Consider the following 20,683-nt stretch of genomic DNA (forward strand, 5'->3'; position numbering starts at 1 on the left):
ACTCAGAAAACACCTAATTAAAAGATGATGATCTCACTAAGTTGATCAAATTATGACTGTTCCTATGATGTAACTATAGGAATATCATGGTCTTCTTAAAACCGGTACCAATATTGACCAGTAGGATTTTATTATATTAACACATCACCATGGTGACAACATGTCTTCTCTTCATCCAACAGGATTGGAAATCAATATCATCTCTTGTTTATTAGAAACAAAATACATGTACCTATAGCCAAAATTAAATTATTCTATCGTAAACCTTGAAAACCATTAATTGAATTTGAATTGAAAATAGCTGATTTCCTTTGATTTCAGAAAATGGATGGTATTGTGTTCATCTAATATGTTGGATTGATGGCCATTAAAAATTTTTATTGAGCTATTTACATAAATTTAGATCCAACATCTTTAAAAGTAGTAAGGAGTAATGACTAAAATTCATGCAAGGGTGCTGTTTTATGTAATCTACCATAGTGGCAAGGCACCTTTCTATTATTAAACTGCATTTGTCTTGATAAATACTCAAAACTGAACCATTTTAGCTCCATGAAATTTTGAAAATTCCAATCAACATTATTGTTTCCCTTTAATGATTGATGCTCTTGTGTGGCGTACAGGGCTAGCCGATTCATTTATACTAATTTATCCACACTTTGTATGTAGAAATTGAGTTTTAAGGTGAATATACAACTAACCATACATGTACATATACATAGAAAACCAACAACAAAATGGGAAAAATAGAAGTTGTAAAATACATGTTTAACTTTTGAATCTGACAAGGCTAATTGCTTGTATGGTGCTTAATTCAGAAAAAGCTTGACCAAATGGGTTTAGGCTTTTAGAATATTATGGGTGTTTTTTTATGATTTATGAGACAATCAGGTTACAAAATGTTACAAGTTGTAATACACGTATAAAGAATTAGAAGAAGACAAACTAGTTTTCATCTTGTCGTCATCAAAGACAACTTGAAACATAATTAACCATGGCTTGTTTATTTGATATTTAAAGAAACATATTTTATAATTTAATGGTACAACCACAAAATATCCACCTTAAATCAAGATGGTTTCAGTTGAACGAAATTCAATAAATGAAAAACTTGCCAAAACTTAGCCTTTTTATTTATTCTATAACTACATGCCAATACAAGCAAATATCATTGAATACAGCTATTGAATAATCTACATGTATGGTTGTATTCAATGGCTTGGACACATACTACTTTTGTCCAGGATGACGTCACTTTCAGAATTACGTCAAACTGTAATGACGTCACCACTAGGCAACCACAATTTTTGTAAAAAAGAAAGAAAAAGGGTAGAACCTATGATGAATTTTAAAGTTATTGGTGATGATTTTTATTTTGATAATCTGGATCTATATACATGTAGTACAGTGTATTTTGAGATTTGCATGTGGAATACTTGCGCAGGGATACACTCTCTTGAACCATTGAATAAACTCTTGGAAACTGATTCAAGACGAGGGGTTGGATGGCCAATTGGTTAGCACGTGCGCGCTGCGCTGTATCATACGGTCTGTCATTGAGTCAGCTGGCGGGGTTTCGATTCCCCAGTTGTACGTGACAAGGAGTAGGGTAGCCTGTCCAACCTCGTGGGTTTTCTCCGGGTCCTCCGGTTTCCTCCCACTGCTAAAGACCCCTACGCGCAAGCGAATTATTGAAATCAAATTGAACCATGTGTTAGTTCGAAATGACCTAGTTTGTGTTGAGTGGATGTTAAACCCCATTTCTCTCTCTCTCTCTCTGATTCAAGACAAATTCTGAATACAGAACTTGAATGTTTCAAATTTAACTGGTTTCTCTCAAACTTGGTGTCATATTAGTGAGTTGACATCTAAAATAAGTTCTTAAAATTCAGGTGGCAATGTCTGCTCCACAAAAAGAAAAAGGAATTTATTTTTACACCACAGTTTCATATTTATATTTTTATTTGATTTAAGTAAAAATGACATTATTTATGTGTGAAGCAAGAAATCTTTTTTTTTAGGGGTAAATGAATAAGTTATGTGAGCTGTTAGCAGCCCCAAAAATATCTCATGTATAAATTCAGTGAAATTATATATGTAGGCCTACAATAAGCAAGGTGTATGAGATACTTAGTCCTACTGTGCTAAATGCACTCAAAACTTATTTATGCAAATTATGGTTTTAAATAAATAAGGTTAAATTACACGATTTACGAAAGGAAATCTGCGTGTGGATTCAGATCATAAGGTCAACCATCACAATTTCGATCTCGTGTGAAGGAATAGGTTCGCCTGCTCAATCTTGTAGCTTTTCTCCACTGCTTATGGGTTGTCTCTGAATACCCCAGTTACCATCAGTTCTAACATGAAAGCAAATAATTAAAATAATTAAGAGAGGGAGAGAGAAATGGTGGTTAGCATCTACTGAACTTAATCTAGGCCATGTTGGGACTAACCCATTACTCTCCCTCTCAGCACATGCACCCTTAGTTGCTTGGGGCACGGACAGTGTTTGAAGCCAGGATACAGTGTTTCAAAACCTGTTGAATATAAGGGTGTGACGACTAAGCAAAACTTGAACCGGTTAGTCGGCGGCTAAAAAAACGAACCGATTCTGTTTAGTCGGTAATGAAAACTAACTGAAAAATATTAGTCTTCAATAGTCTACAATACACGCTAATATACTGGCCTTTATATTCGAGCTTAAAACTGTAATGGCGACATACATACAGTTCTATGTTTTATGTGTCCAGTACATTAAAAAATTTGGTTTTGTTTGTACTATGTAGTTTGTTCAAATCTCCTGTTTAACCTTTTTAATAAAAGTAATAAATACAGCATATAAAAAACTTCAAACAATGACGTATTGATCAATAATATTAGTGATAAACCGACGAGAAAGCGTATCTGGGCATCAGCTCAGTGCGCATGCCTATTGACCTTACCTAGAGGATTGCTTGTTTCTGATTGGGCACTTCAACCATTGACCTTAGCGACCGACCAATCAAATAACGTATTCTTAAAATAACTTCATTAGGTATGCAAAAACACACTTGCTTGTAATCGCGAGAATATCCACGACCGATTACGGAATATAGTATATACTGTCTCGTTATTATTATTGTCGAATGTCGACCATTTATCAATGATGTAGGTTATTGCTTATTCGCCCCCATAATTGTCGATCGTTAATACATGTATCTTTTTAAAAAAAACATGTTATAATATTCGGGCGACTGGTTTATATCATGCTGTATTTTTTAGACGACTATCGATTTCCCGAAAATTGAACCGGTTTGTAGGTAAAACCTAACCGACTCCGACTAAACCGACTAATCGTCACACCCTTAGTTGAATGTACATGTAACTATAAAAGCATGATTTTGAATAAGCTAACATGTACATTAATCAGTAGCATTTTGTAGAGGAAAGCTTTACTTAGTAACTGGAAGACTAGTGTAACATATTTTAAGTTTCACATTATGATTCATCTACTTCGTCTAAAGTAGGGTGTGAAGAGATATCACCTGCCTTATAATACTTCATTCATAAATTTTACTTCTTTACATGGTATCATAGTTTTTTGTTGCTATACTTCTACATGTAAAGTAATCAATACGTGTATCACAATGACTGTACATGTGTATTACAGTGTAAATTTTTGAAATATGTCACAGTTGAAGTAAAAATCTATGACATACAGTGTACAAATGATATTTACATCCTTATGCATCACATGATCTTGACTGAAATTGACATTCACACAAGAAAATTGTCATACTGACATACATGATGCAACACAACAATGTTGATACATATATTTGTCTTAATGTGTTTATTTATCCTTAGATTTGAATCTTAGGCACCAAAAATGAATTTTCATATTTTGCATTTTCAGTACCATCATTATTGAGTAATACCAGAGTATGTACATAAATAAATATAGGCCTACATGTATGTTGTGGATGAATTGCAACTTGATATGTCAATATAAGGCTAATATTTATATAAAATGGGAGGGGTCTTGTTTTATAAACATGGGCTTAATACAGTTTAATTTATCTTCTTCCTGCACAAGGTTTCTGGTTGTTACATCAAAGAAGAAATGACATAAAATCCTTTGTGATTTTTTTTTAGATATTCTTATATGATACCATTAAGTGAAAAAAAGTGTTTCTTTGTGTACTTAAACCCATTAAAACATTTGTACAACTCTTAAATTGAAATTCAAAGCCTATGTATATCCACAAGGGGTTGACGGATTTTTTTGAAATTTGCATAATGAATGGCAAATATGTATATTTTTTTAATGACCAATGAATATCCCCAAATTTTAAGATATAATTTAGTTTACAATCTACATGGTGAATTTACATTCTTGTATTTAATTATTGAACATCTACATGTAGAAGTTCATATATACAGTTTCAATTACACTTGAACATTTATATATCATTTAATACCTTGATATACATGTACCTCCACACTGTGTCTAGACTCTATCTATTGATTTTATGCCATTGATTATATTTTAAACATATATTGACTAGAAATAGAAATTTATTATTATTTAATAGTAATAGTAACAAGGTTATCGACTTATTAGCATGATCATAAGTGAAGATTTAACATGAGATGTCACACTCACAGTGAACAATTTAAAATCAGTAACTCCTACAAATTTGGGTGCTTTGTCTTTTAGATAAAAATGTTGAAAAAACACATTGATTTGTTACAAGTGTAATAGATATAAATATTGTAGGTTCATACAGTCAGTATTTGTTAAAATTTACAGTTCACACCCAACCATGTAATCTGTTTCTATATATATTACAAAAATATTGATAAAGATCTGATTAATGTATACACCTTTAATCTTCTTCATTATAACATTTAGGTCATTACATGGTCAGTTCAAGTTCTAAGTTCAATAGGTAAACTCCCAAATATTGACATGGCTTAATCTTCTTCATTATAACATTTAGGTCATTACATGGTCAGTTCAAGTTCTAAGTTCAATAGGTAAACTCCCAAATATTGACATGGCTTAATTAGATCGATCATAAGTTGCTTGTTGTATTTTTCAGGTTGATAGAGCACTTAATATGTAGATCATTTAAATTATACATACATGGAAATACATATATGTACATGTAACACTTGAAGAGAACAACAAGATCTGTCGATCTCTTCTCTTTTAGAACACATCTGGTGGTTTAGTTTTGAACCGTTAATTATTTTAAAAAAAAACCCACAAAGTTTGTCTTAAAAAATTCTGACATTTGTTGTAATGGTTTCATTATTATTTTGCAAAAGATAATTATAATTTTAAGAATACATTTATATATTTTAAGAATACAGTTAGATATTTTAAGAATATATTTGTTATTAAGAACAAAATGTTTTTGATCAGAGGCTATTACTGGTATATGTAGATTTCTTTCATAGTTTGGATTTTTGGAACACTGTGAGATAATTTATAAGCCATTATCATTGACAGTGTTTTATAGAAATTAATAGAGTAGTTATTATTGATTTCTGTGCTCTTCTAATATAGATAGAATACACACACACACATATTGACCTGGTAACTGATAAATGAATATACTACCAGTATATGAATAATTGTTGTAGATTTATTGTTTAGTGTTATTACCTACAGTAACCTACGGTGATCTAGTTGTTTTAAATTTTTACCTAAATCATCTACAATCATTAAAATGATCTGAAGAGATTTTAAGAATATTGGTCAGCCTTAGCCAGTATCAGTCAGTGATCATAATTAAGCCAATACAACTTTATAGCACTTATCCAATTTATAATAGGTACATGTATCTACAATGTATATGTGATAGCAATTGTTATTAGATGGGTCGTGGCAGGTGATTTTCACAAAAAAATCCCTTAAATTAAAAAATTCCAATGAATTTAAAATTTGCACAGGACAAGAGAGTCTGCTCTCTATTTTGAAATTGTAAGCTCCCTGAGCTTCACTGACTTGATTGATGACTTCACTATGAGAAAAGTTTGTAAATGTAAGATGTAATAATAATAAGTATGTGAATTAAATTCTATTGTTACTTACACTGGTAATAGTGGTAATCATTTTGATGGAGGAACTCTGTTTGAATTACAGCCCAGGGCCCCATGGAATCTTAATCCAACTTTGCATTCGCCTTCAGAAGTCCATAAACTACAGTCTTGATTTTGCTTTGCATTAAAGGGATTTTATTGGACTTATTATACATGGGCCATATCTATTAAAGGAGGTATTTGTATGTGCTTATTATAGCCACTTCATATTGTAAAGACTTTCAGACCTACATTTTGTACATTGTAAAAAATTTGTAAAAATCAGTCCAGATTTCTTTCTCAGGATCAAAATATATATATTGGCTCTCACACTCTGCCGTGTAGGCCTACCGTGTGCCACCGTGCGCGAAAATGTCTGCGGACGGTGGAGAATGGCGAGGGCACACGGTGGTTCGTTATCAAAGCGGGCAACTCGTTAATAGGGCGTTGGCGCTTATTTACACCCGGTGGGACCCGGCGAAAGTTTTGGGCATGTTCAAAACTTTGGCCGGCTTGCACCGGCCACAAGTAAGCGGCAAGAGGACGGTGTTGAACGGTATGAGGACGGTATGAATACGTTATGAAAACGGTCACACTGTATGAACACATTCACAACATGCTCATAAACCATTACAGAACGGTGATGAACGGGCAAAAAAAAATCCACCGTCTGCAACGGGTTGTAAGCGGGTTGTGAACGTGTCATGGTCGTATTGATACCGTGCCACCGTCTTCATAACGTATTCATACCGTCCTCATTACAGTGTTCATACCGGACTGCCAACGGGTGTTTCCAAAGCGGTACCGCCTGATTCTGAAGGCGCCACCTCCCTAACGCATGGGTAACATCCTGTTAACGCCTTGACGTTCCCATAACGTCCTATAACGGGTCCATAACGTGTCCTTACCTTCACAGTAGCGTCATATGAACGTGCCATTACCAACAAATTTACTTTTGTCACCGTGTGCCACCGTTTGTCACTAATTATTGGGTATATATAGAGGGGTTTCGTCAGATGAGCTTTACTTTTTCTTGTGTACATGGTCGTATGAGTCGGTGACCAACTGACCAACTGACCATGGATTGTCCTGACAGGGTCCGACTCATGTACATGTTGGCTATTGCCCAGCGTGAGCGTGATGAGTTGGACCACATTGTCAGGAGAAACCACAGAAGGGCACGGAGAGGCCAACGCAAGAGATGCGCTTGGATGAGGGGGTGGGTGAGGCGTCGCCGGAGTTTGGCATTTACCACCAGCTCATGGTTGAAATACGCAGAGAAGATCCGAAGGCTTTCAAGAACTTTCTGCGGATGCCCACCGACATTTTCGATGAGATATTTGCCAGGATTGAACATCGTCTGACCAAGCAGCAGGAATTTGTAAATTTTCTTGTTCTTGTTCTTGATCCTGATTCTGAGCCTGAGCCTGAGCAGCAGTAGGCTGTTCTTCCTCAGAACTAGAAGAGGTCTGAGCCTGAGCCTCAGCAGCAGTAGGCTGTTCTTCCTCAGAACTAGAGGAGGTAGGAACTTCTTCATCAACAGACACATCAGAGACAATAGAAGGAGGTTTCCTCTTGGCCCTCTTCTGTGGTGGTGCTGATACATCCGCTGCTTTGCTTCCACGGCGTCTGCCTGACCCTCCCCCCCTAGGCTTACCCTTCTTGAGTGGCATAATGCAGTAAATATGTGATCAAAAGATGAGGAGAAGTGTCGTGGAGTTTCCTTGAAGAAAAATGGAGAGCAGACTGACCGTTGCCGTTCAAATCGGGGTATTTGTGGCAGTCGGGAACTCGCTCACAGGACGCTCCGAGCGGTGAGGGGACACTAAGTGACTGGTAGGTGGCTGCTACAAACCCGGTGCACACGTTCGAGACCCGGTATGGAAACGGCCGAAATTTTCAACAAAAGTCAATCTGGGCGGTGAAGACGGTAGAAGCACGTTCAACACCCGGTATGCGCCCGGTGAGAACGGTCAGAAGATGGCAACGAAACGTTGAAAAGATTAATTTTTTTTGTGGTCGGGGACAAGTTCGCTCAAAACCCAACGTTCTGCCAACGTTCTGGACTCTGTTTTTTTTTAATAGCCCGGCAGGTGGACGGTAGGCCTACACGGCAGAGTGTGAGAGTGCCATATTGTACGATTACCCTTATATCTGTATTGAATCTTATCTACCTGTCAATCTCTACTGCTGTCATTCAAACTACTAGGTTTTGATAATGTCCCACCCTTGTTGACTTACATCACTTTATATGAAATGTTAATCTCTGTCTTAACCTTTCAATCCAAACTTTTTCTTTCCTTTCAATAATGCACAGACTGATATTGTGTTATAATCTTTAAAGCTGAATATCATGATTCTGATAAATGTTCCATTCCATTACTGTCATATTTATTAATTCGTACCTTTAAGGATGAATGTATTTATTCATTAACAAGCCAGTCCTTAATGTTCGGATTTCAGTTGGGTTTTTTTGCTTGTGAACTAAGTAAACTGTAGCTACTAACTATTAAGCCTTGTTAATTATATTGACCCATTGGTCTTAAGAAAGGATAATCCAATTGTTTAAATAATCATTACAACTTTAGTTCTCTTTAAAGGTCATTTAGATATTCTTGAAAGCTACTTTAATTCTAGTTTGTAAACTTGAAAAGACGTGTGGAATTTTATAGGATTAAGTTAAAGAAACATTTACGTGGTCATCAAGCATTAAAATAAAGATCAGGTACTTTGGAAAGGTTCATTTAATTTGTCTTTAACTATCGTAAGCATATGAAATAAGAGCTAAAGGCCATGTTTCGAACTCATGTAAATCAAACCTTTATCAGAACAATCATCGATTAAAAGAGATGTGAAGGGCTGTTGTGTTACTGTACATGTACATGTGTATATGAAACTGTCCAATGTCTTGAGAAGTTAACACCCCCCTGATAATAAGACATCATGACATGGACTTCTGAGTCATGCCAACTCAGACCATAGACTCATTTTAAAGTAAATGCATGTAATATGCCCATTTTGTTTCTTACACAAAGCAATTCAATTCATATCAATACTTTTATTCAGATTTAAACTTCTTTGCACTCTTACCGGCGGATAAATTCTAAAACTGCTTTGGCAAGTTTCACATCTTAGTGACATAGATAACAGCAGGTGCAGGAGTCACTAGTAGTTTGATATTGTTGTAGCAATATATATACAAAAACATGTTTGACTCGATAAACACAATTACATTACAAAAATGGAACTGCTCCATTGACTTCTCAGTAGCATAAATGGACCGAAGTGCATAAAGTCTGAACCAGACTGGCTCACCGGAGTTATTTGGTCTTGATCTGGTATTATAAATACTTTTGGGGTACAATTTACATATGTGTTTGGTAGTGACTTTATATTGAGCATGCGACCTTCACGTCATTAAGATTTCCATGAGGTGTTCACACATAACCATGTTGAAAACTGTTCTGGCACATATACATATATTGTAAATGTGAACAACTTCTTGAATTTTATCATGGTCAGATCCAAACTATAAGATGTGCTACACTGTAGCAAGGATCTGTGTAAATGGCACTTGTAATTATTTTTTGTAGTTTATTACATGTAAATCTGCTATGGGATATTATGGCAATGGTTTCAGCACTTTTTCCAAATGTGACACATATATTGTTATTGTGATAGATCTATTCTACTTTACTTGAAATTGAATTCATTTAAATTAATGACCAGTGAGAGTTTATAATAATATAATACTAGGTGCTATGTATTGATTCTGTATTTAGTTGATACAATTATGCGTGTGATATTTGACAGCTGCTAGACTTTAATCTGACTCAATTCATTCAAACCCTTTGAAGATTTTTCACTTTTATTACATTTCTTCTTTAAGATTATATGATATAATGAGAAAAAAGATGGGAATAAAAAATTATGATTGAAAACAGCAATCTATTTAATTGCATAAAATATAATAATGTTCGTACATATGCATCAACACGTAAACAATGCACACTGAGTTTATAAGTTTTATTTTTCGCTACAAAGTTTGTTAGCTTTAGTTTAAACATACATTATGCAAGAGCTAAATCTGTCTATTGCAGGTCTTTCTTTAGGCCTGAAATGTTCTCAAAATTATTAATTAGACTCTAGATGGCATCGCTAGCCTGCGATCATTAGTGGATTATGAGCTGATTTACTGCATAACTTTCCTTCACGATTTAACGATTAAATGGATAATCAAGACTATGCTGTTTATCGTACTGACTTTAGTAATGAAGATCAAAGCTAGCCGGAAATTTCAACCGCTTAGTTCTCGGTTCATAGTGGATCAATTTAAATGAAATTTTCAGCAGATTGCCTTTACATTATCTAGTTTTTAACTATTATAGTGAGAACTACCAACTCGTTATCGAATCTCCCATAATGTATCTTTAAGTTATGAATCAAATGTCATTACAAATGTACATGTACCGTAGCTGGATTCAGTGTATTGCTTCTAGCTAAATCTGATATTGTTACATCAAAGTTCGTTCAGATGACATCTGCAATAGGATTATTAATTATTACTGATTGACATATTTGAATTTTATTGTATATCATTATAATTACATAATGTAATGACATGATATTGACATAAATGATTATGGAGCATTATGTCAGATGTCTTGTCATTGTATATTCAATGTTACATGTCCATTAGTAGTACAAGAATATGATATATAGATAAAATTATTAAAATTTGTGTTTTCATGAAAATCTGTATTTTATATATTTCTATGATTGTTGATTTTATGTATTCAGCGATCTACTACAGTTAAACTTACTTTAATGCAGCACTGGAGATTTTCACAGGTTTGTGCAGGTTTTTCTGCACCGTGTATCCCATTGACTATGTTTCTATACATGCATGAATATTTTTTTTTTAAAAGTTACAAAGATCCTTTAGATTTAGAAATGCTTGTAAAAATTGACTGGTTACGGACCCCAGAATCTTTATTTCACTTTATTTGTGTGTTTAGATTTATTTCTTTTTGTGCATGAGAATGTTTGTACGCCCATTTGATGTACGGTAAGCGTATTGTTGTCACCTTTGTCCATCGTCCGTTGATATACAAATGCTTGTAAAGGTTGACTGGTATCGGCACCGAAGAATAGTTTATTCACTTTATTTGTGTTTATTTTATTTTTGTGCATGAGAATCCATACAAGCCAGCATTTAACTGTTGACATTATGACTGTTAAAGCTTTTGGCACCAAAAGTTCTCTATGTAATGCTTAAAAATTTGGTGGGACCCAATTGAAATTTAGAATATTTGGATTGCAAATCGAGATATCCCCTGTTTAAATTTAAATTTATGAAGTCCTGTGAAAGCAACCTACAATGGAATTTTCCAGGGAATATAAGGAACCCTATTTAGTTTTATAACTTTTAATTCTTAAATTTCGAAGGGTTGTCTTTCAATTTGCATTTTGACTGTGAGTAATTAAAATTCATAGTTGATTTTAAAAAAAATGGTTCACAAGAAGTTTAGAGCTGTCAAGGACAACTTTGCTGCTGGTTTACATATTAGGGTTTCTGACATGCCCCCATCTGTTTAAATTTTCATGTGGACGTATATTCACGGATTATGGCCCCTGATTGTACGAAAAATCACGTTTTTAGCTTGTGGACACTCTAGAGGTCACTTTTTTCATCTGATTTTGATGAAACTTGAAATGCATGTTTATAACCCAAAGATCTTGGTTACTTTCGATATTTGCGCATATCAGATCATACATGTAACTTCCTGAAGTATTGCCCCTGATTGTATGAAAAATCAAGTTTTTAGCTTGTGGTCCCTCTAGAGGTCACAATTATTATCCGATTTAAAAGAATGTTTGAATATCACCGTTGCACTGTAATGAAGCTTGAGTTCGAATTTCGTGAAAATCAGACAAAAACTTCCGGACAAAAAGGCCACTCCTCGTTCGCAAATAGTGTAAATATATCAAGGTTGTGGTCCCTCTAGAAGTCGCAATTTGGATCCGATTTTGATGAAAATCGAAATACATATTTATAACCTAAAAGATATTGGTTCCTGTCAAAATTTGCACATATCAGATCTTAACTTCCTGAATTATGGTCCTTGATTGTACAAAAAATCATGTTTTTAGCTTATGGTCCCTCTAGAGGTAACTTCGTGAAAATCGGACCAAAACTGCCGGACAAAATGGCCGCTCCTCATGCGCAAATAGTGGAATATATGGTATATCAAGGTTTTGGACCCTCTAGAAGTCACAATTTTTATCTGATTTTGATGAAACTTGAAATATATCAAGGTTTTGGACCCTCTAGAAGTCACATTTTTTATCTGATTTTGATGAAACTTGAAATATATCTTTATAACCAAAAAATCTTGGTCCCTGTCGATATTCACGCATATCAGATCGTAACTTCCTGGATTATGGCCCTTGATGGTACGAAAAATTGCTTTTTGTTTAGCTTGTTCTCTATCCATCTCTTGCAAAACGTGGCGTATCCTGCCTGGCAGCCGCTGGTTTTATTTGAATGTTATACACTTAGTTTTTTGCCTTGTCAAATCTTAGATTATTTAAAATTATTTATCCCTGACCGTATTTGTATTGTTAATTTCTTTTTTCTTTTTTTTGCAACACTGAAACTCCACATTTATTTAACCTAGTTTTAGACCAAAATTTGTGTTGTTTATATCTATGCATCTTTTTATCTGTTATACAGTGTGCGATTTTTTAGGATGCATCCTGATAATCAGATAAAGGAGATGATGTGAAAAGCATCTGTAGAAATTTATTAACGAAATCTGAAACTACAGTCAAAAATTTGTTTCAGGCTGACAAGAGTTCTCTCCCATTAGTCTTCAAACCAATGATTTCACAATAATACCTTGTATTCAAAACAAAATAGAATCAAAATGTTTAGATAAAAGAGTCCTGCAACAACTTATTTACTTGAATAGAAAGAAAATAAGTACTAGTTATTTGACTTAATGATTCATATGCCTAAAACATAACTACATGTATGGTTCATAAGACGGTTGCATAGTAAATAGGGGATCACGTGGCTAAGTGGGTAAGACGCTGGCTCGCTAACCTGGAGATCGGCTGTTTGATCCCTGCATTGGCCGAGAAAGTTCATCCAGATTTTCTGGCGTGATTCCCCCTTGTCAGTGATGCAGGACGGAGGGCCTGACAAGGACAGCTGTCCTGTGTATACATTGGAATGCACGTAAAAGATCCCTTGGCAGTTGGAATTCGATATAAGAGTAGGTGATAGTGCCACTGCCTGGGCAAAAATTTCCCTCATAGCACACTGTATGGCGTATGCCCGTCTTCATTAGCCCATCATAGGAGCAGAACAGTAGGACGTTAAACCCCATTTCATTTCATTTATTTCATTTGCATAGTAAATAATACAGAAATAGTCTACTGGCATTAACAATACTTTATTCTTTCTGAGGTATAAATATTTATAAATACAAATTCTCACAAAGTAAGGGTATGATAGAATATTAAATGATATCTTTATTGATGAATATTATTGATATAGTAATTAAAAGGGTAAGTATTTAATAGCAGGTGTAATAATTAGTTATAATATGATGTACATGTACTTTTTAATTAATTTTGATTTGTTTATTTTTTCCAGACTGGCAGAAGAATTGTTGACATATTTGAGGATCTTAAAGATGGCCATAACTTGATCTCATTGTTAGAAGTCCTTGCTCATGAAGTCTTGGTATGTTACTACAAATATTGATACTTTTTGATGTCTTTTTAGACCCAATTCATAAGCTTAATACATACACATGCCAATCTTTTTTTCCTGGTTTAATGCCAATTCTGGTCATTAAACAGAAACTGAAAACTCCAAAAGTACATGTACATGTAAAGAAGAAAATAAAAGTCAACTATTTTAATGTAGTTTTTGATAATGTTATTTTGTATGTTGAGTGCTTGGTATAATTCAACACAATCTATAGAAATTATTGACTTTATAGTAATTTTATTGTAATCTATGCATTTTATTTACTTTCTGCAGCCGAGAGAGCGAGGACATATGCGATTCCACAAAATTCAAAATGTACAGATAGCATTAGATTTTCTCAAATTCAAAGGGGTAAGAATTTTATGATTGATGTTTTTGTTGAATTTTAAATGTCTGATTGTAGACTAAGAATGCATGCCCGGACGAGTTCCAAATTATGCTAGCTATGGAAATCCCACCGTGTTATCTAATACCAAAAAAGCATTTCAATAACCCAGTCTGGTTATGTTTACTTAATTTTTTTAAACGACATATTCTATGCAAATAAGCATTTTTATAACAGCAATATTTTAGCTGCCTTTATGTTCACCAATAACGGAAGCCGTTGCCCCAGTTATACAGCACTGTGCCGTTCCACCCAAGACTCGTTTTGTGCTCCGGTCCCAGACGACTGTATAAAGGGAACGGCTGCATAATCTCACTTCAGTCTGATGAGTTTGAACGGGCTATACTATATACTGGAAAACACCAGAAAACACCGGAAAACTACCGGAAATCGCCATGTTATACTGAATACCGGAAAAATACTAAATACCGGAAAACACACTAAATACCGGAAACCAACCTAAATAGGTAACCCGGAGAAGGGCTATACTATAAACCGGAAACTAACCCTAACCCTAACCCAGGCACACAGAGGACCAGGCTCCTGGTTACCTATTTAGGATGCTAGTCTCCGGGTTACCTATTTAGGATATTTTCCGGTATTTAGTGTGTTTTCCAGAATTTAGTGTTTTTCCGGTATTCAGTATAAAATGGTGTTTTCCGGGTGTTTTCCGTTGTTTTCCGGTTGTTTTCCAGTGTATAGTATTGCCAAGTTTGAACTGAACGAAACTAGTTGCTTCAAGAGCGAAATCTTGGACGGCTATATGTGACTCATAGATTTCTAGTTTTAAAAGTATAGTATGGCTACATTTTGTTGCAAATGAGGGGAGACAACTCTTCTTGCACTATCCATTCAAATCAAAAGAAAATATTTTTTCTAAAGCTTTTGTTTTTTTCATTTGGATTATTTTGCTATGTTATAAATGTTTAAATAATGTAGATACAATTAATTTAATGCTTTTGTTTATGCACTGATCTTTTATTTTAACCATGAATTTAATTTTGACAGATTCGCCTAGTCAATATTCGATCAGATGAAATTGTGGATGGAAATCCAAAGTTGACACTGGGTTTAATATGGACCATAATTCTTCATTTCCAGGTAAGCTTTTTGCTAAAGACATGCAACACAATTACTAACATACAAAATACATTTTATTGAACAATCAACCCAGTAAACGAAGCCTTCTAACTCAACATACATTAAATGTTACAGATGTCCATACAGAACAAAATGTACAAGAAAAAACAAATCAAATTTAGACAGAAGAAAGAACATAAATATACCATATAAATACACTCATTATAGAAGAACTGCAGGGCATATATTTTTGTAGTACTTAAATTAGAATAGCCATCAATATCACAATTTCAGACGATTATTGTTTTGGAACACTGTCATTTCTTTTTTCATGTAAACTTTTTAAAATGTACACATATTTGTTTTCATTTAGCCATATTAAAAACCTTTTGATTTACTAACTTTTCTTGTCTTTTTGCACATGCTTAAAACATATCATGTTCATCTTTAAATAAACAAGAGAATGTGTCATGACATTATCGCTTCTTTCTACACTATTGGCTGTACGTGCATGCATCACATATTGATGACATAACACAATCTCAGACATACACAGACAATACAGACTAAGTGTGAAGTGAATTATTCATAACACTTTCTTTCTACATTTACATGAATTACAAACATGTTATTTTTATTAGAAATCTGATGATGCAAGAATTATTATTTTATTCATATGTTTAGCAAAATAACATTAAAATCATTTACCATAATCTTAAGAGGCAGCCGGAAGCTATCAACTATTAAGGTTTATCTTACTACCTTTTAATTTTACTTACATAAATATTATTGAGTAGATGAGTAAATAAGAGACGCTGACTCTCTCTTATCTAAACTTTGAACTGATAATAATTGTTATCTCTAGTTTAAATAGCTACTCTTCCTATACCCAATTTTTCCTAACATTTACCTTATGGGTGTCTTAAAAAACTGATAATACTACTTATCTATGACTCATATAAAACATACTTTTACTTACTTACATAACATATTAGACATAAATAGTAAAGATATTATATCATTCATTCTATCTCTAATTTTTTGAAGTGAAGATTTTTCTTTCTGCAATGATATAAAATAATTACTGGTACCATGAACTGAAACCGTTTCAAATGTTTATTTGTATTGTTACATGTATATTCAATCAAGATTTACTACCCACATTTAGCCAATTTAGTAAGCACACATACATGTATACATGTATACTGGTAATAATGCTACTTTGTTATTTTCTTCATGATATGCCAAGAATTATGCTTTGATATTTAAAAACTTTTTTTTAGTAACAAAATGTTATTTGATTTTTCCTGTAAATTTGGATTTCACCGATGGTAATTTCGTTTAGTATAGTTGGTAACATACATTTGCATTTATAACACTCTTCTTTTACTTTTCTTTTCTAAAAAAACTATTGGTCCTCAGACGGCCCAAACGGCCTGTGTCATTTGAATAGCTATAGTGCCCCAAAGAAATATGGTAGTATACAATCCTACAATACAGAGAGCTATTCAAACACTAGTATGAAATATAATACTATTTTATATCCTTAAGGAACCGAGGTAGTTAATAGTTAAATGTACCAAGTGCTAAAGGGTTAAAGTATCAATAATGATATTAATTCATCAAAAAAAGCATGTTCAAACTTAGCATGTAGTAGAAAGATACTGTGTATTATAGCAACTGAATTCCATAAAATGAATTTTATTTATAGTAAGCTAAGTTATCGAGAGATAATAAATTAACAGGTATATTTCACAGACTAATAATGATGATGAATTCTTCTAAATTGCATAAACACATTGCTACTTTAACCAGCTTTGGGGGGAAAGACAAATGTAAAAATACTAGTAAAAGATAGTTCTTCTATATTATAAAATTATATTTTCTTAATTAGAAAGACCTTTCCACTTTACTTCATGTTGATCGTAAATTTGTGACAAAATAAAAGAAAGGAAAGCTATGTAACAGATCGGTAAATTACTATCCAAAGATTTTAACGTAAAATTTATTTTATTAGCCAATCTAAGGAGTGGGAAATTGATTTTGTCATATTCTCTGACAGTTGCCTTCATTTGTTAAATTTATTTTCTGTAAACTTCGATTAATTGACCATGCTTTTCAAAGCCTATTTAAATGGTGTTGACTGATTTCAGAATCATTTCTAATATGACAAATTCCCAATTCTATGTTCTGTTTCCAGTATGTACTTGTAACTGCAGAAAGGTTTGTTTTCTTCTATCTATTGTATATTAGTTTTCCATTATCTTCAACTGCCTAGGAACAAAGATGTCTGCCAAAACTAACACAACTTTACTCAATTTGACACTTGGTTAAATCAGCACAACACCTTCCACTCTGAGAAAAAGGTTATGTCAAGAATTGATTTGGGACATTTCCAGTGGTTAAAACATCCTTTAAATGGTGTAAGCTTTTAAATTAACTGATTTTAGAAGACATAGTATTTATTTGATCAATTGTTCCATGTTGTTTAACAAAACTGCTGAGTGATCAGATACAGGGTTTCTTTTATGTCTAAATGATTAATTCTGTTGTTTTTACTTGCTCTAACAAATCATGAAATGGTAGAAATTCCTAGGATATCTTTTAATATCTTTTTCTTGGAATATGATATGATCATAACAGGGCTAGTAATATTTATATGGGTGGTGTTATCAACTTATGGTATTTATAATGATACAGAATGCTTCTAGGACAACGATCTGAAAAGTAGAAGAAATGTAAAAATAATTCTTGTTCTACTTGTGTGCAAATACCAGTAGATGATGTGAAAACCAAAGAACCATCAGAATACCAAACCTGTATCTACCTGTAAGGTATATCACACCCATGCTTAAGCTGAAACATCTTGATAATGGTGTTTCCATTGAGTTAAAACAAAATGGCTTTAACCAGAATTTAAACTAGTGTTTTCTGCTGAATGAGATATTCAGGATGCACAATTTACAATTGAAATTGTTTTTGGTGCAATAAAGCTGATAATTGAAGCTTCATTAAAGCTAGATTTAGTCGCGTCAGCAAGAGCATTACGCTTCTAAAATAACTATTTAATTTATCTCCACACTGCTCATTGTAAATAAATTCAGGAACTGTGATGGGAGGGGTGTGGGGGAGGGGGGTCCAGTTGCAGGGCCTCCAGAGATTAAGTGAAAATTTATTTCATTTGTGAATGCTGGATCAAAGTATAAATTATCTATTTAAAAAAGCATTCACGTTATATATTGTTTATATATATTTTTAGTAAACATAGTAAACAGTACAGGGCCCATACTGTACTGTATGGGCCCTCGTCAACCCAGAGATCTAAAAAAATCTTAATCCAGTACTGGATTTGAATTCTCTGTTCTGCTACAAGTTTAAAAGTTTGTCACTCTTCTTCTACATTTTAAGTACATAGCACACCAATTTTGAACTGTGCATTAACATGTCTTTTTGTGACATATAAGTATAGAATGTCGGATGAATCAAGATTTTATTGTTCTGTTTTTAAAGTTGTTTTATACACATGCCATATTCTGAGTAATAAAGACCAAAGGTGAATTATTTCTATTGCCAAAATCAGCAACAGCACAGGAAATGGATAATGTTATGGCTAGACAAATCTCTTTATTACCTTTACAAAAATATGGATGAAACATGGAAGATTTATGTGAATTGGCTGTATTAAAAACATTGGTGAAGTGTTATTCCTAGGGCATAAGTATGAGATAAAAGACACTCATTGTCAAGTTACCACATCCCACACTTAAATGTTTTTTTTTAAATGAATAATTTTGGTGCAGATTTAAACAATATGATTGATAATGGTATGCTTTATGCTTGAGGGGTAGATCTTCTAGAATGTACCTTGATTGCACTGGTTGCATCTCCCTGAACATAGAATTTATTACAGGATCACCATAGGAAGATGAAATCTGAAGATGTTAAGAATAATTTTAAAACTACTTTTAAAATATTCATAGATTTTTTTGAGATATTTTGTTAGGTAAATTCTGTTGGTGAGTCAGAAGTAGTAGTGTTCTGTATCTATATCTAAACAATAAATAAATATCAGACAACAGCTGGAAACTAGAGATAAAATGGACTTGTTTCTGATTATCTTTAAAGGCTATTAAGTCTCGGTGCAGCTATTACTTTACACATGCAATAATACACATCTACTGACTTCTTAATGCAATTTGAATTGAACACAAATCTTGATTACATATGTTAAATTTACATCAAATAAGCAATTTTGAACTCCAAATAAGCAATTTTGATCTGAGAAATAAATATAATTCAATAACATTTAGACACACCTGTCCATAACATGAAAAATACCATTCAATCCTTCCTTTTTTCTGAATGTTTATAAGGTTTTGAAAGAAGAACTCTTCCAATAACACATTTGTTTTACTTTCACCTTTATCTTAAAATATTTTGCATTATAAGGTAGGGTACTTTAATGGAATAAAGGAAATGACGTTAAAAGTCAAAAGTAACTGATGTCATGGAGGTGAGATGTATGTAAACAATGTGTAGGTACACATACAGAATTTGATGCTTGTAGAAACACCTCTCCTTTCCTTCAGAATTTTTATCCAACATTATAAAGTGATATATGATAGCATCAGATGTACATTAAACATCTGTACATCATTACCATCTCAACAACTGAAACACTCATAAAAATTTCAACTTTTTTTTTACTTTTACCTTACTTTATTCCATTCAGTTCAATCTTTTAAAGCTTTTATATAACCTCAGCCAATACTGCAGCTAATGATTTTCAATATATTTGAATGTAATTTGATAGGATACCTCCCATATGCTTTATTTCACCTGAACAAGTCAATCTGGCAAATATTCTATAAATTTATTTGAGTGTCAAACTGAAGTATCCTCATTAGAGCCAATGCCATTACTTTTCTTGTTTATGGAAAATAACAATTGGACTAGAAGTAGAAAATGTGTTGGCAAACTAAAATGCAGAGAGACAATAAACTTTCCATTATGAATAAAAACTCATGAGAGGAATGTTTTGAGGATTCTATTTAATCTTAATTTGTAGCTCATTAAACCCAAGACTTGTTATACACTGGACTGTTTCTGTTAGTTGGTGCCTTAAACCTAATACCTGGTAATGGTTTTAATTACTGATATTTCGGCTTTGTTTACATTCTATAGTACTAATAACAACTTGTAGAATCTAGACACAAAGTCTGAAACTTACAAATATTTTCATTCTGTGATAGAATCAGCTGTTTTATGCTGTTTTTGACAGACTGATAAAAGCAGACGCCGACTATGTGTGTACTTTATAGATAACAAAACTTTCTACTGGTATATAAACATACTCTTCTTTA

General features: G+C 33.3%; 1 protein-coding gene across 7 annotated transcripts in view; it reads left to right on the forward strand.

The window, feature by feature from the left end:
• LOC126819025 (microtubule-actin cross-linking factor 1, isoforms 1/2/3/4/5) overlaps nt 1-20,683 on the forward strand; it is a 150,119-nt gene that overhangs the window by 17,648 nt on the left and 111,788 nt on the right. For all 7 annotated transcript variants that reach the window (XM_056100451.1, XM_056100448.1, XM_056100453.1 and 4 more), the window contains 3 exons: nt 13,736-13,825; nt 14,129-14,206; nt 15,249-15,341. In XM_056100451.1, coding sequence (XP_055956426.1) covers nt 13,736-13,825; nt 14,129-14,206; nt 15,249-15,341 — 261 coding nt within the window. The remainder of the gene's footprint in view (nt 1-13,735; nt 13,826-14,128; nt 14,207-15,248; nt 15,342-20,683) is intronic.

Source organism: Patella vulgata, chromosome 4, assembly GCF_932274485.2.
Source record: "Patella vulgata chromosome 4, xgPatVulg1.2, whole genome shotgun sequence".
Taxonomy (NCBI): Eukaryota; Metazoa; Mollusca; class Gastropoda; family Patellidae; genus Patella; species Patella vulgata.